General features: G+C 38.5%; 1 protein-coding gene across 8 annotated transcripts in view; it reads left to right on the top strand.

The window, feature by feature from the left end:
• The window catches only part of SOX6 (SRY-box transcription factor 6), a 469,848-nt gene that overhangs the window by 276,986 nt on the left and 165,672 nt on the right, over positions 1 to 27,190 (top strand). For all 8 annotated transcript variants that reach the window (XM_074954950.1, XM_074954952.1, XM_074954946.1 and 5 more), the window contains 2 exons: positions 21,221 to 21,393; positions 25,685 to 25,753. In XM_074954950.1, coding sequence (XP_074811051.1) covers positions 21,221 to 21,393; positions 25,685 to 25,753 — 242 coding nt within the window. The remainder of the gene's footprint in view (positions 1 to 21,220; positions 21,394 to 25,684; positions 25,754 to 27,190) is intronic.

The raw sequence follows: 27,190 nt of genomic DNA on the forward strand, positions 1-27,190 counted from the left end.
GCTGCTGACAGTGAGCAAGGTTTCCCCTTTGGCTTCTCTTCCCACTTACTATTCCTGGCTTTTGAACAGGTGGCCAGTGCTTCCTCCTACTTCCTCTCCCTTTCCCAGTACTCCCTTTGCTGGCTACCTTGCTCCCAGTCCCACTGTGTCTGTCAAGGCAGCACAGTGAGGCAAGAGTAGGTGATCTGCACTGCTGTGAGGCCCTGGACAGCAGCACATTTCACCTTCAGGACACAGTTGTAGTGTGAGAAACGGGACCAGAGTGACTACAAAGAAATTCAAGGACAGAAAGGACTGAGGGGGGAGACTGCTCTGTTTAGGAAAAAGGGCCAGTGGGAAAAGGTGAAAGAGAAAGGAGAAGGTGGCAGCAAAGAGAAAGACAGTGATAAAAAAAGAAACGAATGGGACAGAAATTGGAACTCAGAGAGGGAAGGAAACTTTGCAGGGGCAAATAGGGGAAGGATGGCCTTATGGCTAATACACAGGATATGGGGGAGGTGTATGCCAGGACTCCTGGGTTCAGTTCCCAGCTCTGCCACTGACTAGCCGAGTGACCTTAGGAAAATCACGTAATCTCCCTATACCTCATCTTTACCAATCTGTAAAATGGTGTTAATAATATTTACCTACCTGTCAGATGGGTGAAATTACTTTGTCATGCTGAGATGGAAGTACCATAATTAACATAAGATTATCAAACAGTGAGAGACAGGTTGAATCAGAAAAGGTTTGGTCACTTAACGTGCTTTAATCTTTGAGCTACACAAGAATTGGTAGGGTGGTAAATAATAACAAGGACAGGCCAGTTCTACAGAGCAAGCTGGGCCATATGTTGACAAATTGGAAAGGCTTCATTCACAAAGACCTACAAGAACGATTCAAGATCTGGAAAACTTGCCTAACAGTGAGAGACAAAAGAAGTTCAATCTATTTCATTTATCTAAGAGAAGGTCTAAGCGGTGACTTGATCAAAATTTATAAATACCTACATGGGAAGATCATTTCAGATAGCACAGGCCTCTTTCATTTAGCAAACAAAGGCATAACAAAATCTACTAGCTGGAAGCTGAAGCTAGACATATTTAAACAAGAGATAAAACACACAATTTTAACAGTGAGGTTAAGTAACCTCGGCACCAACATACCTAAATATGTGGTGTATTCTTTATTACTTAAAGTCTCTAAATCTTGACTGGATATCTTTCTAAAAGAGATGCTATAGGTCAACCAGAAGCTTTGGACTGGATGCAGGAATTTCTTGGTGAAATTTTCTGGCCTGTGTTATGCAAGGAGTCAAACTAGATGATCACAGTGGTCCTTTCTGGTCTTAAAATCTATGAATAGGGCTGGCCAGGAAAACAAGACTTCCAGGAAAACATTTCAAGGTTTTGGAAATATTTTCATCCAAAATCACGACAAAAATCCAAAATGTGAAGTTTTTAGTGGAACTGGGGGTCTGCAATGTCTCGTTTGGGAAACACCAAAATGTTCCCTCAGCAGGAGCGTTTTGGTGTTGCCAGAATAAAATATGCTCCCTAATTGCCCATGCTCCCCAGGAACCTGGAAATCCCGGGAACTCTGGAAGGCAGGTGGTTGAGCTGACCGGAGACTAGGCAAACTGCAGAATATTTAGATTTTGACAAATTGGCATTTTCTGACACCGTCCTTCCCCCCACCCCCAAAAAAGTTCTGTCAGAAAATTCCCGACCAGCTGTATCTACGAACCTACTTAAACTTGGTAGCTATTAACTTCCATTGACTCCAGCTGTAGTTGTGGTGCTCGTTACTTCTGAAAATTAGGACCTTTATTTTTGGAATAATCCTCAGGTGTAGAGCCATATTCTGACTCTTTCGAAGATAGAAATGCATAGGAAAGGCATTTTAAAATATGACTACATGCAAACAGGTACCAAATCCCGAGTTTAAATAACAATGAGTAATCAGTGTTAAGGACTGGCTGTGGGTGAGGCTTGGTGAGGGTTTTCGGGTCTATGAGCATGAAATATGTTCATTGTTCAGCCGATAGCTAGCTTTATGTCTGGGTAACTTGCCTCATTTTTCTTAATATATAGATATAAATTAGCAATATTGTTTGTTCTAACCTTCAGAGAACAAGCATTCATTTTCTTAAGCATAATTAGATTTATGTCAAAAGTCCAGGTACTCAGTGGATAATCAGAAATATTATTTGACAACGAATCATCCAATACTACATACAATACATTTGATGAACTACTTGTCAAATATGCTATAGAATATTTGCAGTATGGCAGTTTTGCCTATGCCATAAAATGTTGCCTAAAAGAGTGAAATGCATAAAGAACATATAGAAATTTCTATGGAAACTAATATTAACTTACCCTATGCTGAATGATTACATAAAAGCTATTAATATTAAGATTAGGGTAACAAAAATAAACATAGTTTTGCATTATTAATAATAAGCACACTCCAACTCTTCTGGAAAAAGCCCAGAAAAGGGGTGGATCTGGTATCTGCTCTTAAGCTAACTAGCTCAAGTTCTGATGGATCAGTAAGAGGAAATGAATTCTTGAGCCAACCATCATCCATTGAGAATACCTGGATACAAGCACCCCAGATTGTTAAATGTAGGGGCTGTTACTCAATCTCTGCAATTTACCTCAACTGCCACTGTAAATAAAGTGTGTATGTTTTTTAAGCTAAGCTAATATTTCAGTTTTTAATGGAAAACTTTATATGTTCCTGCTTTTTCTCTCTTATAAAATGAGAATGTGTGATGTTTAGCTCATGCTCTGGAATGGTGGATTTCTCTGGTGAGAAGACAAAAAAACTTGATTAAATCATATTATGAGACTTAGGAGGTTAGCTGGTGAAGAGTTAGTAATGATTTTATCACATTTTGAAAAAGTTTTTTGTAATAGTCTTCTTTATTCTCACTGTTTGCTTAATCATATCTGAGATATAAATGGTATGAAATAGACTGAACAATGGAAAAAGTAACTATTTTTAATAAATATGAATTATAAACACTACATTTCTATCAATTTTTTGTTGGTCAAAATCTGTAGATTTTTTGCATGAGAAAGTAGGTTTAAACAATGCTGTTTATTTTGTATGTATATGTTTTTTTTTTTAATTAAGTTGTTACCATTTTGTTTGTGAAAGGCGCCAGATAGATGTCTGTGGAGACTGGAGTCTTTTCTTTACCTATCCTGACCCCATGGGGTCTTGCAGACTGCTCTGCTTGTGGGGATTCTTGAATCTCCATGGAACCCACTGACTTCAGTGGGGCACCAGCACAAAACATCGTGCAGGAACAGGGCAGTAAATTATACAGCCCAGGCAGCAGCAGACTTCTCTACACTACCCCACAAGTATGCATTGAAACATTCATGGAAGAGCCTAGGAATGAGATGGTTATATACCTCTGAACACATTTCATTTTTGTTGTCTTGGGTGAGGCTGCCAAAAAAGGTTCCAGTTAGTGCCAAACTGTTGAAGTGGTTTAGCAAAGTGATATGTAATTATTCCAGACCTTTCAGCAGCTCTTCAACGTTAGCTTCATTCAGCCATTTTTTTCTTCTTTGATAACGCAATATTGTGATTATATCATTTTAGAATCGTTTGGTGATTATGCCGTAAAAACAACTGAAAGGCAGAGTCTTGAACTTGATAGGAAACTTTGGAGATTTCTTTTATGCTGACATCATCACTTTCAGTGAGAATCTCACAAATTCTCCAAACAAATCTCAACTCTCAGGGCCACTACTTTATGCTGCAAGTGAAGAGTGAGAATGAAAATTAAAGGAAGAAATGAATGAACCAATATTAACAGTAGCGCAAAAGAGTACGTTGAACAAGATACATGACTCTACAATGGCTTCAAGAATCCGTACAGGGAAGAATGTGTTCTTGTCTAATGGTATGAAAAGAAAACCCTTGAAACCAATGGAAGTTAGGTGTCTGGTTATTTTTGAAAACCCCACCAGATGCCTATCTGTATCTTTAAATGTCTAAATGCCTTTAAAAATCTAGGGCTTGGACTTCAAAGTGCCTAAGTCACTTTTGAAAATGGGCCGTAGGTGCCTAAGTCACTTTGATACTTTTGACAGTTTTACTGAGAATTTCTAAGCTACGCTTCCTGTGAATAAGTGTTCAGCATGCTACATAACCCTCAGAGAGAAAGAAGATGGCTCTAAAGCACATTGTGGAAATACAAAATTCTTCTGCAACCCCAATCAACCACTTGGCTGATTGGTTGAAAAAGAAAGATTGATGTTTCAGCTTCCCAATTACACTCAGTGTAACTTTCAAGAAAATTGTGTCTCATGAAGATTTACTTCCAGCTACAATAAATACGTTGATCAAAACATAGCACATACTTTGTACAAAATGAGTTGGAGGGCATTTCATAGGGCATTTCATAGTTTTCTCCTCTTTCTGTCTGTCTGTCTGTCTTATCCTGTTTTGTTAGGTTCAGTGCTGTAAGAGGCAAAATAACAAGGAAACAATGTTCGCTGTGCAAATAAATCAAGGAAATGCAGCTTTAATCTAGGACTGGGTCTTGAGGCCTGAAGAAGAAATGGGATTTGGTGTCTCTGTTTCTCCTAAATGCATTCCAGCATCTTTATGGTGTTTAGAATTGGAGAAATATCACAATGGGATGCCTCATTTCCCGGCTTGGTTTGGTGTTTCCAGTTGTACTCTGAGGTGCAGAGTACTGTAGATGGTGGCCACTTAGGCCAAAAGCCTAGACTTTCTAATATTACATTACATTAACTCTTTTGAATGGTTCATATTTGTATTTCACTCAGTGTTTATATCTCATCTGTAGAGCATTTCTGTAAATGCAGATGTATCAAAACAACCTAATAAAGTTTTCTGGTTTAAGGTTTTGAGCAGTTTAATTCCAAGTGACTTCATAGTAAATGATTGTGTTAAATGTTTTGGTTTGTGATCAGTTTGGTGTAGGAATATATTGAATTTTAAAAATTCCCAATTCTATTTTTTAGTTGCTTCCTAGAAACATCTGGCTAAATGTACTCATGCCTGTGGTTTGGAGTATAATTAGACCAGAATACTGTTAGAACATGGGTGGAACTTTGGTCTGTAAATGTAGGCCATCTCTTTGTTGCTCTGACTAACGTGATTTGGGAGTTTGTATATGTAGTTAAGAAACTGGGTCAATAATTTTGCAGTGTTTCCTAGGAATTCTGGTTTGATTGGGGGTGCATTCACTTACGAGGGTTGAAAATTCCTCTGTTGTTTATAAAACTTGGGAAAACACACAAGCAATTTTTAACTCATTCATACAACAAGATTCTGACAATTTCAGAAGGTTTTGTAATATTCCATTTTTTTGCAGTAATAAGTTGCTCTGCTGAGATGGTCTTACAGGACAGCATATTATGTTTAGCAGATTAGAAATGTCTTAAACTATAAATGTCAAGGTTCCTTCCCCACTCTGAACTCTAGGGTACAGATGTGGGGACCTGCATGAAAACCTCCTAAGCTTACTTTTACCAGCTTAGGTTAAAACTTCCCCAGGGTACAAACTATTTTACCCTTTGCCCTTGGACTTCCACTGCCACCACCAAACGTTTATCTGGGTTTATTGGGAAAACATTGTTTGGAAATGTCTTTCCCCCAAAATCCTCCCAACCCTTGCACCCCACTTCCTGGGGAAGGTTTGGCAAAAATCCTCACCAATTTGCATAGGTGACCACAGACCCAAACCCTTGGATCTTAGAACAATGAAAAAAGCATTCAGTTCTTTAAAAGAAACATTTTAATAGAAGAAACAGTAAAAAGAATCACCTCTGTAAAATCAGGATGGTAAATACCTTACAGGGTAATTAGATTCAAAACATAGAGAATCCCTCTAGGCAAAACCTTAAGTTACTAAAAGACACACAGACAGGAATATTCATTCTATTCAGCACAACCTAATTTCTCAGCCATTTAAAGAAATCATAATCTAACGCATATCTAGCTAGATTACTTACTAAGTTCTAAGACTCCATTCCTGTTCTGTCCCCGGCAAAAGCATCACACAGACAGACCCAGACCCTTTGTTTTTCTCCCTCCACCCAGCTTTTGAAAGTATCTTGTCTCCTCATTGGTCATTTTGGTCAGGTGCCAGCGAGGTTATCCTAGCTTCTTAACCCTTTACAGGTGAACGGATTTTTCCTCTGGCCAGGAGGGATTTTAAAGGTGTTTAGCCTTCCCTTTATATTTATGACAATAATATTGCAGTTTTGAATAAGATTTAGAAGGATCTGGAGGTTTACAAGTCTAAAGCCTTCTTTGTTGGACAACCTAATGCTACTACTAATGTTCACTGCATGCTATCTATGAGCCTGATTTAAAGTCCACTGAAGTCAATGAAAGTCCTTCTGTTGACTTCACTGGGCTTTGGATAAAGTCCTATATATTGTGTATTCTAAATGTGTAAAATGTTATTGTCTTCCTACACATATCAAAGGCTTTTGACTAAATTGTCTCCTCTAAAGTAAAGTGGGAAGTTTCCTCTCTATGGTTTTTTTGATAGACAGGGTATGCTAATGTCCTTGCTTTGCAATAAACTTCACTTCTTCATTCCGTATAACCAGAGGCAATAAAAATCTCTAGAGGCAAATACAAGTTTTTCATTGATATACTTGTTTGTATTTGTAAGACATGAAAGATGAACATGTAATTAAGATCAAAATTAAAGTTTATATTTAAAGTATATAAATCTTGCAGTACTATCTAATATTCACTGTATTTATATTTAGACATTTCTGAGTGATGCAGCTAATAAGTGCTAACTAGAAATACCAGAAGTACCTTGTTTAACAAGGAAATAAAAAGTAACTGTAAGACATTGGAAACCAGAAATAAATTTCATGAGAGCAACTGCTATCCTTTACCCTGTGTGTGCTGTGGATCTTAGATGCAGTAGAATTACTGCAGTTCTGTTGTGTTTTAGGGCACTGAGGAAGGTTCCTGGAGCATTCCTAGTCCTTGTGCGAAGGGATTGTTCTGGGATGTAGAGAGGCATGGTGGATCTAGCTGATCTATTACTATGTGAATCCAGTGCCTGGCCTATCACAGAGCGGTAGTGCAATAGCTTCAGGGACTTTTGCATCCCAGTAGCAGCTATGGAATGGCTTCTTTGCTTGTATGGTGGGGAGGATTCTTTCTTTGTCACATGCCCAGATTTTGTCCTCTGGAAAACAGAATTAGAATCTGATTCTCAGAAATCTAAGGTCTTGATGCATTTTTGCACTTGTATTGCATGCTCACCTACTGCAAGTGCATGCACAAAAGGTGTGTGGACTTCAGGCCTCAACTTTCTGACCATCATGCTCTTAATGGATCTACAAAAATTGAAATGGAAATTATTTTTCAAAATGTAGAACAAACAAAGAAAGAAGAGTCACATTATTTGCTGAGCAAACTTTATAACAAAATTAAAAAATGGCATTTGAAAAAAACGTTCCTTTTCTGCAGCTCACATTTTAAAACCAGTAAGCTTAACATATATGAAGTATCTAGTGTCTAAAAATATGGTATTGAGACTTCTTTTCCAGCAGTATTTGTAAAGTATGTAGTTGAGATAATGGTATCTTTTTCTGTTATAAGGATATGAAATAATACCTAAACCTTTTTTAGCTTCCTTTAGCTAACTGTTACCAATACCTTCTGTATAATGAACTAGACAACTAAAACATATGGCAAAAACATGTTATACTCCATAAGCTGGTTTTATTCAGGGCAAATAGCATCTAAGGAAATCATGAGTCATTATCAGTGACATTACTTACACAAGAAAAATGAATTGAAAATAATTCAGATGAGTTCCATTCTTCAAATAAGGCATTAAACTCACTTTTCTTCTACCTTTATCAGTCTATTTAGATATACAGTTCACCTTCCAAAGTTACCTTATTAAATAGCACAGTCCTGTGGTTCTGCATATGTATTTTAATTAGGGAGCTTTTCCTCCCAAACCAGCATTCATTGTCATTGTGCCCTAATAATGATACATACCAGATGCAAAAGAATGAAAAATTTTACAGATCGCTTGGGGATATTTCATGTTTACAGTCTAAAAATATAAGATTCATTTTAAAGAGAGTACTATGTTACCCAGACTATGTACAAGTCAAAGTTGAACATGGAAACAGAATATTTTTATCCAGCTGTACTGAACTATGAAAGAATAATCAAAGAAATGGAGCAATTTCAAAATCAATCCTAAAATCTTCATTTACATATTTTCCTCCAAAAAACTCCTAATCTTTGTATGTTGGTGATAAGATCTTAGTTAAACCAGACTGTCATCATTTCTGACTCTCATCATTGTAATTCCAAAGGGTGCACTACCTATCATTATGTAAAAACAAAAGAAATAAACCTACAGATTGAAGAAGCACATCTAAAAGTAGAAGTTACAACAAAGTAGGTTTCTGTCTTGTAGATTTTAGAATATAGAATCATAGAAATTAGAGGTGGATAAGAGCTCCTAAGACATACACTCCCGCCACACCAAGGCAAAGGCACAAGCACTCAGCTGGTGCAGGATTATTCTCTTATTTTCTAGGGCTTTTTCCCATCTGATTTTGAATATCTGGAGGGTTACTAACTAACCGCTCAGGAAAAAGAGATGGTGTCTTTTGTAGGTGGGTTCTGCTTAGTGAACATCAGTGCTCAGCGAAGTAAACAAAATGTTAGAACGTATAAAGATAGGATAGAAAACATTATAATGCCATATATATATGTGTGTGTGTGTGTGTGTATGTGTATATATATATATGTGTATATCTATATCTATATCTATATATAGAAAGCTCCCAGCTGGAAAAAGAATTCAGTTCTAGCTACCCTATCTTAAAAAATGTATCACAGAAGTAGAATGGGTCCAGAGAGAAAAATGATTAGAGGCAAGAAACTACTTCCATCAGAAGAGAGATTTTGAAAAGATTGGGGTAGCTGGTTCAGATAAGAGGTTGGGGGGTATAACGGAGTAACATAAAATAAAGGTTTTTATAGAGAACATAAAACAGGTGATCCTAATGAGCTTTCCCATAATACAGGAAAAAGGGGATATTCGGTGAAACTGAAAGGCTACATGTTTAAAACTGATTGAAGGAAATCCTTCTGTCCTACCCCTACTCCTCCCACCCCATGCATAATTGACCCATGGAACTCATTAACCTCAATAAATTCTTGTGGTAAGAGTTTAGTAGGTGCCCAAAAGGCTAAGACACTTACATGAATAACGAGAAGACCCACACTTAGCATTTATTTTTAAATAAGCTACATAGACCTTAATGCTTCAGGCCATAAGCCAATCGCTAACTGATGGGGTTAGGAAGAAACTTTCTATTTAGGCAAGTTATTAATAATCTGTTATTCCAAAATTATCCACAACAGGGCTTCTTGCATCTTTATCTGAAGCATCTGCTACAGACTGTTGTCAGAGGCCCTGATCCAAAGCCCACTGAAGTCAAGGGAAGGTTTCCTGTTGACTTTAGTGGGCATTGAATCAGGGCCAGAGATAGGATACTGGATGAAGTGGCCCACTGATCTGACCTACTGTGATATATCCTATATTGGGACAGTAGAGGTAATAGAAAGATGGGAGTGTGGGGATCAATTCTTCTCTCACAGTGATGTGTAAATGAGTACTACCACCACTGAAGAGCTATACCAGAGTAAAAATGGTGTGAGAGGTGATTCAGGACCATGGAGTAAGTGGTTCTAATGGAATTAAAAAAAAAAGTGAGTCAATATAGTAAAAGAACAATTTGTTAGCTATGATAAGTATTATTAACATTATGGTTGTTACTGGGAAGTTTGACCAATGTTAGGATAAACATCTCCGCTCTTCCAGCCACTACTTTACTGATCTTGGTGTTTGAACATTTGAATAAAAGACAAGCTCCCGCCCCTTCGCCCCCCCATACACGCAATACTTGAGGCCCAGTCTTCAAAAGGAAAAGTGCTGTATATATTGGATGTCCCACATTCCCAGATGAAACTCCCTTTCTCTTGCTGTGTGGCAGCTTACAGCATTCTGAAGCTGAAAGTTGAAGAATAAGGCTATTGATGTGGAACCAGTCATGAAAAGTAAAAGGTGTAGGTTTTTAAACCTTTTTACTACTTTGTTGTATCTCCTTGAAGAAGCTGTAACATGGGCCTGCTATGGTTTGTGATTAAGGAATGAGTTAGGGTGGTTTCCAATAGTAAAGGGAAGTTTGATCATGTATATTTTTAGCTCAAGATTTCACCTTCAGTCATAAAACTAGTGTAGGGTACCTTAATGATCCTGGCAGCGGTACAGACACAGTGCTGTGTGTTGGGGCAGAATGGTCAACCTTATATATTTATTGTTTACACTGTATAAAGTTCCAGAAGTTCTGCCATCTTTACTATTGCAACTTCTGGCATCCTGGTGCTGCCCCTGTCTAGTATCCAGCAGCCCTCCCATCTCAGAGAGGTATATTTGGCGACATTGTAGGGCAGTCTTTTTACCCTCAGGCCCTTAAATCTTTTGTACCTTCTGATGTAAATTACAAGTGATATTGGGACAGCTCCTCATCACTGCCCCAGTGGCACAAATGAGCCAGCAAGCCAGCTGCTCTCCGGTAGTTCCCAGCTGGCATACTGGTGTCTTGGGACCATAGCTGGCCCAGGTTAGTTTACCATGAAACTGCTCTAAACTATGATAGGGACAGGGACAACATAGAATTGGCCCCAGGAGCTGCTAGCCACAAATTGCTCTTGTGTCTTTTCCCTTTACCAGTGCCTGTCACTTATTGGACGCAGCTGAAGATTGAGTCCAGTAAGTCTATTTTTATCTTGCAGTTGCTAGAATAGTCAATGTAATTGACTCTTGTTTATGCCACAGTGTACCATGGAGTATCATTTGTTTGTTCCCACAGTTTCATTTTAACTCTCTGAAGGTGACAGTTATACCGGTGTGATAGATTTCCTGTTCATTAATTCTTTAACATTTCCAGTTACACTACCTTTAGTAGCTTGGTTTTTTGAATCAACATAGTCCATTGATAGAGCCTTTCCTTACCAGCCTTTTCTTTACATATTGTTTACTCCTGTCTGTATGTTTGTTTGTGTGTGCGTGCTTCCAAACATACAGTGAACTAGAAATAGCGCATTTGGCAAAAAAATGAATTCTGCTCTCCAGTTACACCTGTGCAAATGTATTGACTTTAATGAGGTTGAAGAGATGTAACAAAGGGCAGAATTTTCTCCACACAGTATATCAGTTTTCAGCTGTGAACATCACAATCAAGTGTATTTAATACCTAATCTATCTTGACCTGTTACTGTACATTTAATATAAATATAAATATTATAAAGTATATGTAATGAATAAATTAGCTATATAGTTACCGTATTACTTTTCCAAATATTTATATGCTTAAAGGTGGAAGAGAGCAAGGTACTTGACCAGCCACTATTGCTGGATAATCCCAATTAACTGAGAATGAAAAAAACCCCCCACCTTCATCATCTAATTGTTAGTTGTCTTTCCAGGACCTTAAAATGATCTACTTTATGGAATTTCTTTTTACTTGTGTTATTGATTATCACATGGACTACAATAAATGGAAATCCTCCATCGTTCTTCAAATCATCCAGTGCCCTGCTTCTCATAGCTCTTATCCTGGAATCAACGTGGTGTGTATTTGAGATCCATGAAAAGGATTAGTTTGTATAATGCTATTGATTTCACAAACACCAGGTAAACGTCATTCGGATGATGAATATTTGTAATTTGATGTCCTGCTGGAGAGCATTAGTGGGTGAAATTTTAGTAAAAACAGACACTGGAATTCTTCCTCTCCATCTATCTTAGGGAATTTTCTGTCCCGCATTACCCCATTATCTGAGTGCTTCACAATCATTAGTGTATTTATCCTCACAACAACCCTATGAGGTAAGGAAGTGTTGTTATCCCCTTTTTATAGATAGGAACTGAAGACCAGAGAGTCTAAGTGACTTGCCCAAGGTCACACAGGAAGTCTGACAGAGCAGTGAATTGTATGTGGGTCTTCCACATCTCAAGTTAGCACCCTAATAACTAAACTTCCTTCCGCTTATCTTGCTTGCTTATTTTAAGCTTCTTGGAATTAAATCTTATATATTTAATACAGACGACTGTTGTTTTTCTAATTCTTGTCTGTATTCTTAGTAATTATTATTTCAAATGCAACACCATCCTGTTCATTTTATCTGGATTACCAATGCGGTGTCCTAGGCTACATTCTTCAGAGCTACCGGTCAAAATTCCTTGCTTCTCTTTCCCTTTCCACCTCTTATTTTCAGTGTTTGTCTTTAAATCACTATTCACACTACTCTCTGCCTGTGGCCTTTCCTTTTCTCATCATCCTCTAACTTAGAAAGAACAGGTTTACTGAGGTTTAGTTGGAAAGTCTGATGCGTATTTCTGTTTCCTTTCATTGTTGACACATTTTTTTCACACAGATTCCAAACTGAGCCCATTGAACAGATACAAACCATTTCTGAAATCATTTATCTCGTCAAACTAGCCATTCACGACTCTAAATCTCTACTTTTGTAAAACTTTCGGGATAATTAATTCAGCAACTCGTTTTCCTACTGGTTGCATGTACATGGATTAATACATTTTCTGGAATTTCTGAGGGCCACTATGGGAAAAAAGGGGTAGTTTTCTTTTAAATAGCATAGAACATATGAAGTAGGTTTGTATAATTGCCAGAAACTGCCCAAGTATATTAATGGAGCCGAAGTGCTCTAAGGATGGTCTAAAATAGTGTTCAAGCGTTTGTATGTGTGTGTGTGTGTGTGTGAACTTTTTAAGATGCCATTTGGATAAAAATACAAATATTCAGCCTTTTCCCTTGTGGCTACTATCTGGAGAGGCTATGGACATATCATATTCCCCCTAAGGCCAGGAACAATTACACTCCTGAAATTGATTTTCTTTTAGGGCTCAATTGTGTCTTTGCCACAGACCTAAGTATGGGGCAGTGCTTAGTTTTGCTACCCAAGGAGCAGATCAGGGACCAGTCTGTGACTCAGAGAGTCACCTGGGGGAAAGTAATGTGAGCTGGCCCTATACTTTGTACAGGTTACGTCCTCTGATGGATTTGGAGCTGTTCTGTAACAAGTGATTACTATTGTCTGTTGACCTGGTTATTGGGATGGTCACGGTATGAATTTATTGGTTTAGTTTAAAAAGGGGGCTGCTGGGAAATACAAGCAGGAAGAAAAAAGAGTGGCACCAGATAAGCCACTTTTCAGCAAAAACTTGATAGTTAAGAGACAATGTCAGGACAGGAAAAGGCCTGCAAACACAGGAGATTGAAAGAATGCAGCAGGTTTACAAATGACCACTTTCTCAAGGGGAGGGGTAGTTATTTTGGGGAGCCAGGCTGAGACACAGACACTTGTTGGGAGCGTCTGAAAAAGTTAGGCCTTCCGAGGTCACTATCTAGGTTAGGCAAGAGAAACATTTGTGAAGACTCTCTTTAAATCATTCCCCCTCCCCCCTCCCTCACAAATGCTTCACCATACACAGTACTTGGTTTAAGAAGGATGTTTTGTCACCATACCCCACTAGTCACAGACTCACGAATGCAAAAGCCCCAGGTTCCTAATCTCAGTACGATCTGCTAGGTAAGCATGGTTGACCTACAGGTACTGTAGACCATGGCCTGGTAAGAATGGAAGAATTATGGAATACTGTTCCAGGATAGCTAAAAGCACAAGGCCTGACACCTGAAGGGGTACTCTTAGAGATACCAGACAAGGGACAAAAGTGCAGCTAGCCCTGCAATTGTGATGCTTTCCCTGTCCACTGCCCACCTACATACACGTGTGTGGTTGGGAGGGTGGGTCATAATGACCCTGTGGAGGCTTCTTGTTCTCCCATACTGCTCCCTGTAATATAGATAGCCAGCCTAGAACAGTATGGGGGTGAAAACACATTTTAAGCAGATCATAATGTAACTCTTAAAATGATTTTCAGACCGCAGGTTACTACCGAGTTATGCATTGTGTTAATACACTCTCTTTCTCCAAACCACACTGCTTTTGGTTCACCAACATCTGAAATGTGCTAGGCACCTGGTGTTAAGCACATTTGGGAGTACGGCAGAATCCTGCAGATCATCAGTTAAGCATTTTGGACCACATCATGAGTAGAGCTTTCTTAAGCCACTTTTTGGAGATAATCTATGTTAATCTGACAGAATTTGCACTAAATTATGATTTCATAAATTACTTCACACATCTTCCAGCCTTGTTTATACACACAGGATTTTATTTTATTTTATTGTTGGGTTACATTAGGAATTGCTTTCATGTGAGGGTCGGGGGAATCTCACACCTTCACTAAAGAAGCTAGCCTGTGTGGTTTGCATGCTGGACATGTTTGCTCTGTTGCCTTCTGCATATGGATGCTATAAAGCACAACAGCAGCATTTATAAAACTTTTTATTGACTGAGGACTGGACAGTAGCATATGGGAGCACAAACAATCGCTAACTGATCATGAAATAAAGAAATTCCAGTATTCTGGTGTTTGTATAAAAAAGAGTCTTTTAGAACTTAGTCATATTAGTTAGGCTGTTGTAACCAAAGACCGATAAGATAATAGAGGTCTTTGTGGTTGTTTTGTACTGAAATCTTTTATCTTTATGATGCACTTGGGGCCCTTTAGAGCGGAAAGCTTTTTAAACTGCTGTTGGAGTTAGAACTCAAATTAGATGCTCGTGCTGGGAAGGGGGCTCCTTCGTCAGGCAGCCACCACAAACTGACTTTTATCTCAGAAGCCTTTCCATTCAATTGTTACTTTCTTCTGTTTTCCCTGATTATTTTTGTTGACTTCTGCTGCCCTATTTTGTGGCATTTAAAAGGTGACCCAATCAAAAAAGTGTAAATGCTAAATGCTGGACAGAGAGCCTGTGAAGTAGAGACATCACAGCCTATCTGATGTGTGCTGCAGACTGTGGTGTTAGACAGAATGAATGGTTTAACCAGGTTATTTCCAGCAGCTCAGATTGAATATACTTTCCTTTATGTCTGGCACTGTGTTTTTGTTTTTTTCCTCCTCAAACAATGTCCATTAAAAAATATTAGAACTTCCAGGGGAATTGGTTCATAAAGACATCCTTTTTTCAAAGGCGGAAATTGCTTAATTTGATTCAAAATCATTTTTGATTGTTGGTTGAATTGCTTCAGTTGATGATACTTTGGAACTGCAGTTAAGTGTTTTTAAGCCTTTCTGTAGCTGCTGGCAAAGTCCACTCTTCTCCTTTCTTGTTTTGCCTTCTGTTGATCTTATTAAAAATACACTGTCTGGTTATTTAAAACACTAAACAGAGGGGGCATAAGCAATTGTAACTTAGCTTTCATATTTTATTTAGATGTATCAGACAAAAGTTTAAGATGCAGAGAGTGAAAGAGAATGGTATTTATAAGGCTCGATGTTAATCATGGAATTCAAGAGAAATGATAATACTTTGCAGCTGCCTAGAGACTTTGATCCAAACATCTCAAAGCACTTTGTAGATTGAACAAAACTACTTTGTTGTGCTAATTTACCCGTTTTACAGGTTGGGGAAACTGAGGCAGCCTTGTTGAAGAACTCTGTGATTTAGTGTCAGGGTGAGAATTAGAAGCTTTGATTCCAGCCTGCTAGTCTCCTGCTGTTAGGGCCTGATCCAAAGCCTATTGATGTCGATGGAAAAAGTCCCTCTTCAGTGGACTTTGTATTTTAATTACTAGGCCTGTTTGTTACTCTGTGTTTCTTATTGTCTTTTGTTGGGTTGGTACAGCATATAGTTTTTAAAGGGGCTGTCCTTTTTCTGTTGCTGAGTACAAAAGAACAGAGTTTGAAATTACATTCAGTAGCTCTGAAAATCTTTTGTTTCTTGTTCCTGTTTATTTTCTCTGTTCCCCATAGCTATCACTATGCCATCATGTCTCTAGAATGGAATGTCATCTTGTGAGAGTCACTGACATGCAGATAAACCAGTAAATAGACTGATCAATGACAGGGGTGGGAGAAGTGCTGGAAAAGCAGTGGAGCAAATTTCTCTTCTCAAACTGCAAAATAATAAACTCTGTATCTACAATTTTGGGACATGAGGTTTATAATCACTTTCCAAACATTTTTAAGAAATCTGTACAGATGATAATAATAATAATAATATTTAGCTTTTATACAGCACCTTTCATGTATACCACCTCTTCAAGCTCTTTACAAAGGAAGACAGGATTATTATCCACCTTTTACAGATGGAGAAACTGAAACGCATGAAGATGAAATGACTTGTCCAGATTCACCCAGCAGGCCAGGTCTCCTGAGTCCCAGTCCAGTGCTCTATCTACTGAGCTACACTGCCTCCCAGATGGAAGTGCAGGATATCATTATGCACATTTTAGTAAGGATTTGAATGTAAGATTTGGGAAAGTATAATTTTTTTATAGCACCAGAAATGCACATGGAGCTTTATAAACAATTTTGAAAGACAGGACTTTGCCACAAAGAGAATACACTGTAAGTGCAATCTTAGCTGACAAATAAAATTTAGTTGGTCTCTTTTGAAGTAGATTTATAGCTGTTTTATTTTATTACTCTCTGTTAGATTGACCTATGACCAAAATTCCTCAATTTTTCCTTTGATGTGTTGGTTCTGTTCAATTTGATCACTTTATCTCAACGTACACTTAAAGCAATACAAGATTCACTGTTAAATCAATGAACACAATGGAGAATTGAATTGATGGAACAATTATGATTATTTATTTAGCTTATTCAGCTTATTAGACACCAAGGAAGGGTAGATACTTTAATGTCTACAATGAAGAATAAATTATTGTTTATTCTAAACTTTTGATGAGGAAAATTGCCGTTATGTTTACTTTTTAAAAAAATTTCCTTAAATACCAGTGACTTCCCATTGAGCCTCAAAATTTTAAATACAACCAGTAAAGAAGTCAATGGATCAAATTCAGTAAATCTGAAGTCACTGAAATAAAGGCCCATAAGAAAAATGTGTCAATTTTAAAGGTCTTTCTTAACTGAAGACCATTTTGTGATGGAGCCAAAGGTTAATAAAATCAGTAGTGAATGTAGCAATTTTACAGATAAGCTATTCACAACAAGTGTAGTTACTTGAATAAAAAGCTAATTCAGTTCTAAAATGCCACATGCAGTAGCAGTGAATAGCTGCTTTTAGGTGCTTTCTGGAGGAGGATAAAATACAGAATCACAGCACTCTTCTCTTCCAGCGTCCCTGGCTGCCTGTAAATTGCTGTGAATGGGACTGTGGGCTGACAGACTCTATTAAGACAAACTGCCTTTCTCATCGGAGAGATAAAATAAATCAGGTGTTTAGTCAAATTAAAATACTTCAGATGGAGCAGGCCCTGGGGAGCACTGATCCACCTGACAAATCTTAGCGAAACTCAAGACAGATGTGTTTTGGGGATAAGGAAAGCTCCATGGAAAAAAATGCAGCACTGTCTTTGGAGTTAGAGAATAGATACAGTTCAGAACAGAGAGAGAAAGCTACGTGTGTAATATATAGTAGTTTATGAAAGCAGGCATATTTACTGTATGTTGATATCTTTTATATGAAGTTTTTTTTTCATCTGTCTTCATGGCAAATGTATTGTACAGACAGCTATATATATATTAGTCAGCAGAAGAGTTTATTTACTGATAATGATTTTAGGGATCTTGTAGCTCGCTGCAGTAAGTGGATGTGAAACAGATGATGATGGTACACAGCTACTGATGACCTCTGTTGGCCCAGCTAGATCAGCTCAATCTGGTCTGCATTCTTAGCAAGTTGTTTTTTATTAGTATTTAAACTGTAAAATAATGGATAGGATTTTCCACTCCAAAATTAAATTATGCCATTAACCCCCCACCCACAACATTCAGGTATCTTTTATCCTTTCTTGCCACAAGTAGCGTTCAACTGGGATGTGGCACAGTTTCATAGACTTCTCATTATTTTCAATGAGCATGCTTTAGGGTCATCAGTCCTATCCCATTTGTGGACATGAGTTGTGTGGGAATGAATAAGGATTAATAATTGGGGTGGGGGTCAATAATGTAATGGGATTAATTATTTTTTAGATGTGATTTTCTTCTAAAACAATTACCACTGCTGTTTTCTGAATGGGAAATTGTAACTTCAACGTGCAACTGTATGGAATTAAAAGAATGGGAAAGGAGATATCTTAGATGCTCGTGTTCTATCATACCTACATCAAGCATTCCAGCTAAGTCTAACAGAATAGTCAAATGTCACAGCTTTAGCAAGCATTTTGTATGCTGGTTTTATAACCATATTATGACATAAATACAAAGCATGCAGAATAATATGGTAACAAAGTAGAATTGTAATGCCTGCCTTGGGTATGTAAAATATTTTATGACACTAAAATCAAGGCTCAGAATTTCAATTCAGAAGCTGCTTGACAGATGTGGAAGTCTTAAGCTATGGTTTCCCCAGATGTCAGTGAATGGGTCTGAATATCATCTTAGTCAGCAGGTTGCTCCCAATTGTCTTTCTGGATTAAGTAGAGGAGTAGATCAGTGGTGGTTATGGAAGGCAGATAAATATGTTTCCTTGTGGCAGTGCGGAGTGTATTTTTGAGGTGGCTGTCTATTAATTGAAACTTAACTAGGGGGTAAATTTTTCAAAAGCACCTAAATCACTTTGAAGCCGCAGTGTAAAATTTTCAAAAGTGACTTAGTCACAAAGGAGTTGGTTAGGTCACTCATCTGAGAAGAGGGAGACCTGAGTTCAAATCCTTGCTGTAGAGGTTTAAATCCTGTGTCTGGAACAGGGACTTGAGCCCCAGGACTTCCATCTACCAGGCAAGTACTCTAGCCAGTGCGGTATAATGGAGTGGATGACATGTCTTCCTCAGTTTTGTGAATGCCAGTGGTGCCTAAATTCCCTTGTGAATCTAGCCTGCAAATCATAATATTTCATATTGGAACTGTCAGAATGAACTGTTTTGACATTTCTGACCCTCTCCCCTATTTTTTATTGAAATCATACAAACTCCCAAAATGTTTTGGTCAATCTGAATCTGCATATTTTAGCAAAAAAACCAAAGTTTTAGTTGAAAAATTTTGTCCAGCTTTATTTAGGAGCCTAAATTCCTCTGATTTTCAGTGAAACTTAGGCTCCTATGTGCCTACATCACATTTGAAAATAATATTTAGCCTTCCAACTCACTTAGACACTTCAAACATTTTTACCCAGATTCTCTTTTGGGGCGTTGATGCACTATTTTAAAGTTCACACGAGCCCTCTGGAGTTTCACAAGAAATTGGATTAAACAATAGAATGCCCTTCAGCTTTTTTCTTTTAAATATAAATATTAATTGAAATTAAGAAATGCACTTCCAAACAGTTACCTTTTTACCCTGAAGTTTTGGGCTGCTGAGCAAGAATGATTTAATCCATGCAGTAACTGTATTCTCTTTTCAGCCAGATAAACAGATGTAGGCCACATTTTTGGAACACTTTAAATGAAAATCATATTACATTTTCAACCTATCTTTTGAAAAATCCTTACAATACTATTTCCACAATAGCATTTCAGAATATTTCTTCCAAAGGGATTTTCTTAATATTTACAAGAGAAAACATAAAACATGCAGTAAATACAGATTGAAGATTTCTGAAATCCTTTCACTAATCTTGGCCTCTTCAGGTTTTTATCCTGTGCTCATCAATGTGGCAGCTGAGCACCGCTGGTGACCATGTTTGAATGTAAAACCCTCTACACGTTTAAAAATAATATGAATCCAAAAATAATGTAGTGTAAGTAGATGAGTCTGTGGGAGTCTCAAACCTGCTGCATAGAATCCTGTTTGTTTCCCCATCCTCGGAGAAGAAGCAGCTACTGAAACCTGGCAGCCTCTTCTTGCCTGGAAGACTTCCATCCTCCTCTAGGGAGGAAGGTGGATTCAGAACTCTGGTGCCAGCTTTTCCATTCCTTACTTGACCCACTTCCCCACAACTCTCTTCTCCTTCCTCAAAAAGTCTTAAGGCTCCTCTTTACCTGAAGCTGTCTTCTGTGAGTCAGTGGGAGGGAGGGATCGCCTTACCTCCTCATCTGACTTCATATGTCTTTGGGGCATCCAGCAGGCTCACATGGATCTTTAGCTGGTTGGCCTGCTCCCCACCTCTTGTTTATTCTGTGGACCTGGCAAGACTCATTTCCTCCAAATCCAGTTGGAGCTTTCTTCCCGGGAGAAAGTAGTAGTTTTGCTTCCCAATGTCTCTTCACTGTATTGTGCTCTCACTGTACTTGTCCATTATAGTACTCTGGATCTGAGATGCTCACATGGGAAAGAAACCTGTGTGATTCAAGTACAGTAAGTTGAGATTATTATTTGTGCCAAAGTAAAATGTTTATATTTAGCATATTTTTTGGCTTGATTCGCAAAAGGATCGTGAACTCTTTACTTGGAGAACCATACAGTTTACCCATAAACAGACTGCTAAGCACCATTAGTGCAAAGAATAAATGTACCATAGTATCATCTTAATTAAACACTCTGCAGAGTAAACTTTGAAAGTTAAATGAGAATTTTTAAAAGTATTTTCTCAGGTTGAACCATTTCTCAATGGCTACAAGTGTAGCTCGCCTTGTATACTTGTTCCATAACAAAGGTATACCTTTGCCATGATTTCTCAATGACAATAAATGACTCACATGCTGTACCATTCCTACAGCATGCTATATATGGATGGAAATCTTCTTAAATAAATGACCAACAAACCATTAAACTGCTGTCCTTATAATACAGAATCTTGTTGCTTATTTTTTTTTCAGAATGTACAACTGAGGGGAAATTATGTTAATCAAAATGTGAATTTGGTAGTACATGAAGTAGTCATTACACTGGGAAGGTTTAGATGGAAGGGAAAGAGATTTGATATCTCAGAGTACATCATTAATTACTCTTGTCAGAAAAAAGAAATAGTTGCTCTCAATTGCTCTTCTGCTTCACAATTCTTGTAACGTCCCATACTGCTTGGAACATAGCAAGGCTGCATGCTGGGAATTTCTAGTAAAATATATGTTCAAGATGCCACGTGGAAAAAGCACTTTGGTACTTAACCCAATTTCTTTGTGAATATTGTTCAATAACTGCTGTCTACCTGATATTCACAATGTATCTTTCCTCCTCATTTAGGTACGCCAGAAAGCCTGGCAGAAAAAGAGCGACAGCTCTCTACCATGATCACCCAGCTGATCAGTTTACGGGAGCAGCTCCTGGCTGCCCATGATGAACAGAAAAAGCTGGCAGCCTCACAAATTGAAAAACAACGGCAGCAAATGGACCTTGCTCGCCAACAGCAAGAACAGGTGAGGCTCCAAGAAAGAAATCTGTGAAAATGTTTCTTGTAGAACATTAAAAACTCATAATAAATATTGTTCTGCTTGGTATTTCCTTTCATCAATTTTATTAAAAGAAATTATATTCCTTTGTAACCAATAGAAATAATGAATTGCTTTTTTATTTTCATAAAGGGAAAAATATCATAGGAGACTGAGAAAAAGTAGTGTTTGGAATTTCAAAGCATTTCTTTCCTACAATTAATCTCAGTGGATACTTTGTTTGATTTCTTGCTACTCATGTGATGAAGGGTAGCAAGTTACCAGTGAAATCATAATTTTTTAATTCTCTCTCTCTCTCTTTCTCTCTCTGTCTGACAACTAAACAATCAAAGAAAAAAGTACATAATTGAGAGACCAGAATATCTACGGAGAAAAGAAGGCAAATAATATTTTTAAGAAACACAGTTGTTCAAAAGAGCTGTCCTTGTCTTGTTGTATAAAAATCTAACAATGATCCCATATACTAATCCCCTAGGCATTAGATCAGACAGATCCAAATTAATGTGCAGTTTTTAGGAATCTGACATTATTACTAGAATTATCTTTTCAGTTAAATGTATTTTATAGGTTATATAGCGCAATATATGCTCTGTTGATTTTAATGAGTTGTGACGTCTGGTATTTTATGTGCTTGAATATTTGCCCACATGTAGGAATATGGACTCATCCCTTAATGGAAAATAACATAAAGGAACACTGTAAAAAATCAGAAGTTAGAATGTCATTTAGCCATCCAGAGATGACACAGTAATTAACTATTGACACTTGTGAATAAGCTAGCACAAATTAATCTTGACACATTTGCAGACGAGTGATATCTTACAGTGAACACTTTGTAATTATATTTCAAAATGAAAATTAAATGACACTTAAAACTAGGTTGTCATGCTCAATGAAGCGAGCATGTAGCTCAACCGATTGGCAAATAACATTCAGAATTTGAGCCACATGGTGCTTATGTATCATACTTCACTGTGTCGAGCCTATACATCTAGCCTATGTTAGGATAATTGCACTGTGGTGTTTTCTATGCATTTTCTATTACAGCAGTATACCATTTAGGAGGAAACATCAATATTAGATGCATAGTGGTGTTTTGTTGGTTTCCATCAGGAAATGAATATTCAAATGCTAAAAGAAAAGGAGTACTTGTGGCACCTTAGAGACTAAAAAATTTAGTCTCTAAGGTGCCACAAGCACTCCTTTTCTTTTTGCGGATACAGACTAACATGGCTGCTACTCTGAAACCATTCAAATGCTACGGTATTGTACTTAGAGATGCAGCGATCTGTACACCAGCAATCTGAACTCTATCAAATTAGCCCCTCCACATGAAGAAGCTAAACAAAGCCCTCAACACTGCCCTGACTAACTTAGGATGCAGAGGAGCGGCCAGATCGCCAGCAGTTCAGAATGGTTCAAAACATAGGATCTAGTAGCTGTGGAATCTATGTAAGAGTCAGAAAGCAATCCCTGTGTATGATTTTCATTCTGAATCTGATTTGGGTGGTGGGGTGGACATTTGCTTGAGCTAATTTGAGTACCACTGTGAATTGAATCTTGAAAAGTCCACTTGTGAACATGCATCAAGTAAGATGTAATACAACTTTAAGGTGAAATGGCATCATGCATACATCATTAATTAAAATAATGTTACTTAACCATTCATATGGATGTGTGAACTGTCTAAGTAAAGAGGATCAGCTGCAATTGCCCCTCTAAGCACAGGTGGAACTGGTGATCATAATTAGAACAATAACCAGGCACTCTGAGATCCTGGCAGCTGTCCCTATATTACAGGATGGCCAAACTTACTGACCCTCTGAGCTGCATACAACAATCTTCAGAAGTTCAAGAGCCAAGGTGTGCCTGCCAGGGCTCGGGGCTTCAGTCCTGCAGTGGGGCCGGGACGGGGTGTTGTCTCAGGGCTTCAGCCCCCTGAAGTTGTGGGGGGGGGGGAATTGGGGCTTCAGCCCTGCTCCTGCTGAAGCCCCTAGTCCCGGTGGGGCTGAAGCCCCAAGACCTCCCTCCCTGCTGGCACAGGTGCTGGAACTAGGGGTGCTGGGGGAGCTGCCACACCCCCTGGCTTGAAGTGGTTTTCATTATACACAGGGGTTACAGTTTTGTTCAATGGCTCTCAGCACCCCCACTATAAAAATTGTTCCAGCATCCGTGCCTGCTGGGCAGAAGCTCTTAACCCCATCATCCCGCCACAGGGCAGAAGCCCCAAGCTCCCCCAAACTGCCTGATCAGCAGAGAATGGGGGGAAAGCAGGGGGGGCTCAGAGAGCCACACTTTAACTGTAAAAGAGTCGCATGCAGCTCATGAGCCATGGTTTGGCCACCCCAGCTATGTTATCTAGTCACACACCGTCCCCCTCTCCAGCAGGCCTTGCTAGCTGATGCAGGACCCTGTTTGAGTTAGTTGCATAAGTAGCAGGAGCAGGCCTGAGTCTTCATTCCTCCCTCACTAAACTCCCATTGACTTCACAGGAAGTTTAGTCTTAGGAGATCATGACCATAAAGACAGTTTGAGCCCATTTGTAGGCAACTGTTTGGCAGTCCCTGAAAGTGGTTTGATTCTGCTCCTGTGCTAACTATCCTGTCTCTCAGCTGCAGGAACTGGTGGACATCAACTTCCTATTTGAGGGTGTAATTGGGACTTATGTAGTGCATAAATCTTGTACTCATCCCCTGCACAGGGATGATTTTTTCGTGTAGCAATGAAATAAATGCATATTTTTTCAGATCCTGCAATTTTAAAAGAAAAAGAAACCTAAAACTGATCATTTTGTGCTATACTATTGCCTTCTCCTAACATGTGCATAAAGATACTGCATTTTTGTTTGCATATTATGCAACTGATCTGTATACTTTGCGCTAAAGTTAGTTGAAAATGCAGTCATGTTTCAAAATCACCCTTGCAGCATTTACTGTATTTTCTTTATCAAAATATTATCTCTACTGCCTATTTTCTTAGCTTTCCCAACATTGAAACATACACACATGTAAAATCATGTACTATATTGGGGAAGAAGGGAAGAGCGCAAGAGAGAGAGACCAGTGTTCTTCCCACACACTGGGAGCTAGGTACTCCTGAGTTCAGACATTAACTCTGGTATTGACTCTTGCAGAGGTAACTCAGAAGAAGCCTGATCATCCCCCTTCCCAAGGAATATTTATAGGAGGGGAAATGATACTTGAGAAATGAGTCACAGTGTGAGGCTCAGACTCTCAGGACTGGGAGGAGGGTGTCCTAGCAGAAAGGGAAGTCAGCAGGGTTGCTGAGGCTGGGTTTCCTGGGCAACTCAGATTCAATCCCTGATCAGATCTTCTGAGCAGTTATCCCTTCAAGGCAGCAGTCCCAGTAGCTCACCCAGCTCCTCTTGGCTTCTCCGCAGCGGCTGTATGGGAAGTTAATGGTGGTCGACATTATCTGCTGCACAGATTTCTGCTCAAAAATATGTCTTAGCTGAGAGGCTCAGGCCATCTCCTTCTGCTCTAAGAGCTCTTGGGAGAGCTTCCTCTCATTCTGCACAAGCCTCTCTGCACTCTGGCCCATTGCTATATGAACTTGCTTCTCTCAACCCATGTAAAGGAAAAGGAGCCTCAAACCCCTAACCTCTCACCTTCACTTGCCCAGCGGATAAAAGGAGAATAATAATAATCACATATTTCACAGATTTCTTCTGAGAATTAATTATTTAGCCCCAGATTCTGCCACTTTTACACATTGAATAGCACCTTTCTCACTGAGCAGTTCCACTTACGGCAGTGGGACCTACTAGGGAGTAAGGTACCACTCAAAGTGAATAAGACTGACACAAGCTTGCCCTTATATGTTGTATTTTGAAGCACTCTATATAGCCCCAGTTCAACAAAGCAATAAAGTATGTCCTTAACCTTAAGCACCATAGATAGGGATGGAATCACACACCTGCGTAAGTTTAAGGATATGCTTATATGCTTTGCTGAGTTGGGGCCTAAGTGTTTAGTATTAGTACATAAGTTTTACTGGATAGTTACGTTCTGATGTTATATTTAAGTTTGAAATGTTTCTATTATTTATACAGGTACCTCAAAAAATATCGTTCACTAATCTTCCTCCTGGTGTTTTAGTAACTCTTAACAAATGATGCTCAATCAAAAAAAAACTGTTTGAAATGATCAGGAAGAATAACTCAGAGATTGTTTTCACTCAATGAGATGGAAGTTTGGACATTACTGTTTTAATTTAATGAAAAATTTATTTCTAATAGATTGCAAGACAACAACAGCAACTTTTGCAACAGCAGCACAAAATCAATCTACTGCAGCAGCAAATTCAGGTCAGTGTGTTTTATTGCTCTCTTCTGATTATGCTTAAATTCCATTTACAGAGAGGGAAGGATTTAAGATAAAACAACCACATGCTTTACGCATAAACCCCTACAAAGAGGGTCTCTGTGTCTTTGAAAAATAATTGTCAACAATATTTTGATGGAAACTGCTTTTGGTTAATAAGCAGGTTTTTTGAAAGTTGTGAATTATTTCTTAAATCTTGCCATTTAACTCTAGAATCTGCAATCATTTTGATTTACACACCATGAAGGAGAAGCAGAGATTCAGTTATTGTTTATAGATTATTGTACAAAGAGAGAATTGGCTTTATAAGGAGAAGATTATTATGGAAAACAGTCCATAGAAAACGTCTGAAACTTCATTAACCAAAGCAAACAGCTAGAGAGCAGAAGATAGCCTTTGAAATGCCAGCATACCCCAAACCTGTTGTGACACACAGCTAGGTTCCCAGGCTCTGATATCCTGCCTAATATCCAAATGCGTGCTGGTGCACCATGACCCGCAGTACCTTTTGGTGCACCCCATAGGCAACCTTGTAGCTGTGCCTAACCCGTAGTCTCTTGCTTGATTACGTACACATAGACTCTCAAGTGTCTATACAGTCAAACTTTATTTGCAGGTGTTCTTGATGTATGGATTTCCTCACTGTGTCATCCTCCCCACTTCGCCGTTCTCCCTTGGCCTATTCTTCTATTTAAATTTGCCATCCTGGCTGTTGACAAGCTATTGGGTGGCTGGTCACCTGCTGTATTGTTGGTTATGTTGTGCAGCCAGATGCACCAGTGAGAGCCACCCGCCTCTGTCCCTACTATCCAGCAGTCTCTGTAGGCAGAAATTGCACTTATTCCCTTCCTCATCCTTACCCCAATATGTTTGTATATCCCTTTACAAATATCACAATGTTATTTTGTTTAGACATTAATTGGGTTAATTAACATTTGTAAAGTACACTGACACCCTGGGATGAAAGGCACAATAGAAGTGCAGAACATTGTCCTCATTGTTTTCTTGGCTGAATGTAGTTTTGAAAAGAAGACTGTGTATCGCTAACTTAGTTGTGCATTGGGGAAAGAGAACATAAAAATACTTGAGGCAAATAAATGTTACATATTCCTCTCTACCCCTGACTTGCAGAACAGGTAACATTAGTTTTAGAAAACCATTAATTAGTTTATTACATAAAAAAAATCTTGAATTGGCATAAGAGCTGCAAATAAAGGATAACTTAAATGGTTTAAAAATATAAAAGAGACGAGGAAAAATAGGTCCTGGCATTTTTTAAGGTGAATGGGGTTTAACATTTCACAATGAAATGGGACAAAGCTAGTCTCCTTAACAAATTCATCTTATTTCACCATGAGCTGGACCATCAGTGTGAGACCATTCAAGGAATTCCTTGAATGCATACAAACACTCCTAATTAG

This window comes from Natator depressus, chromosome 6, assembly GCF_965152275.1.
Source record: "Natator depressus isolate rNatDep1 chromosome 6, rNatDep2.hap1, whole genome shotgun sequence".
In the NCBI taxonomy this organism is placed as follows: Eukaryota; Metazoa; Chordata; order Testudines; family Cheloniidae; genus Natator; species Natator depressus.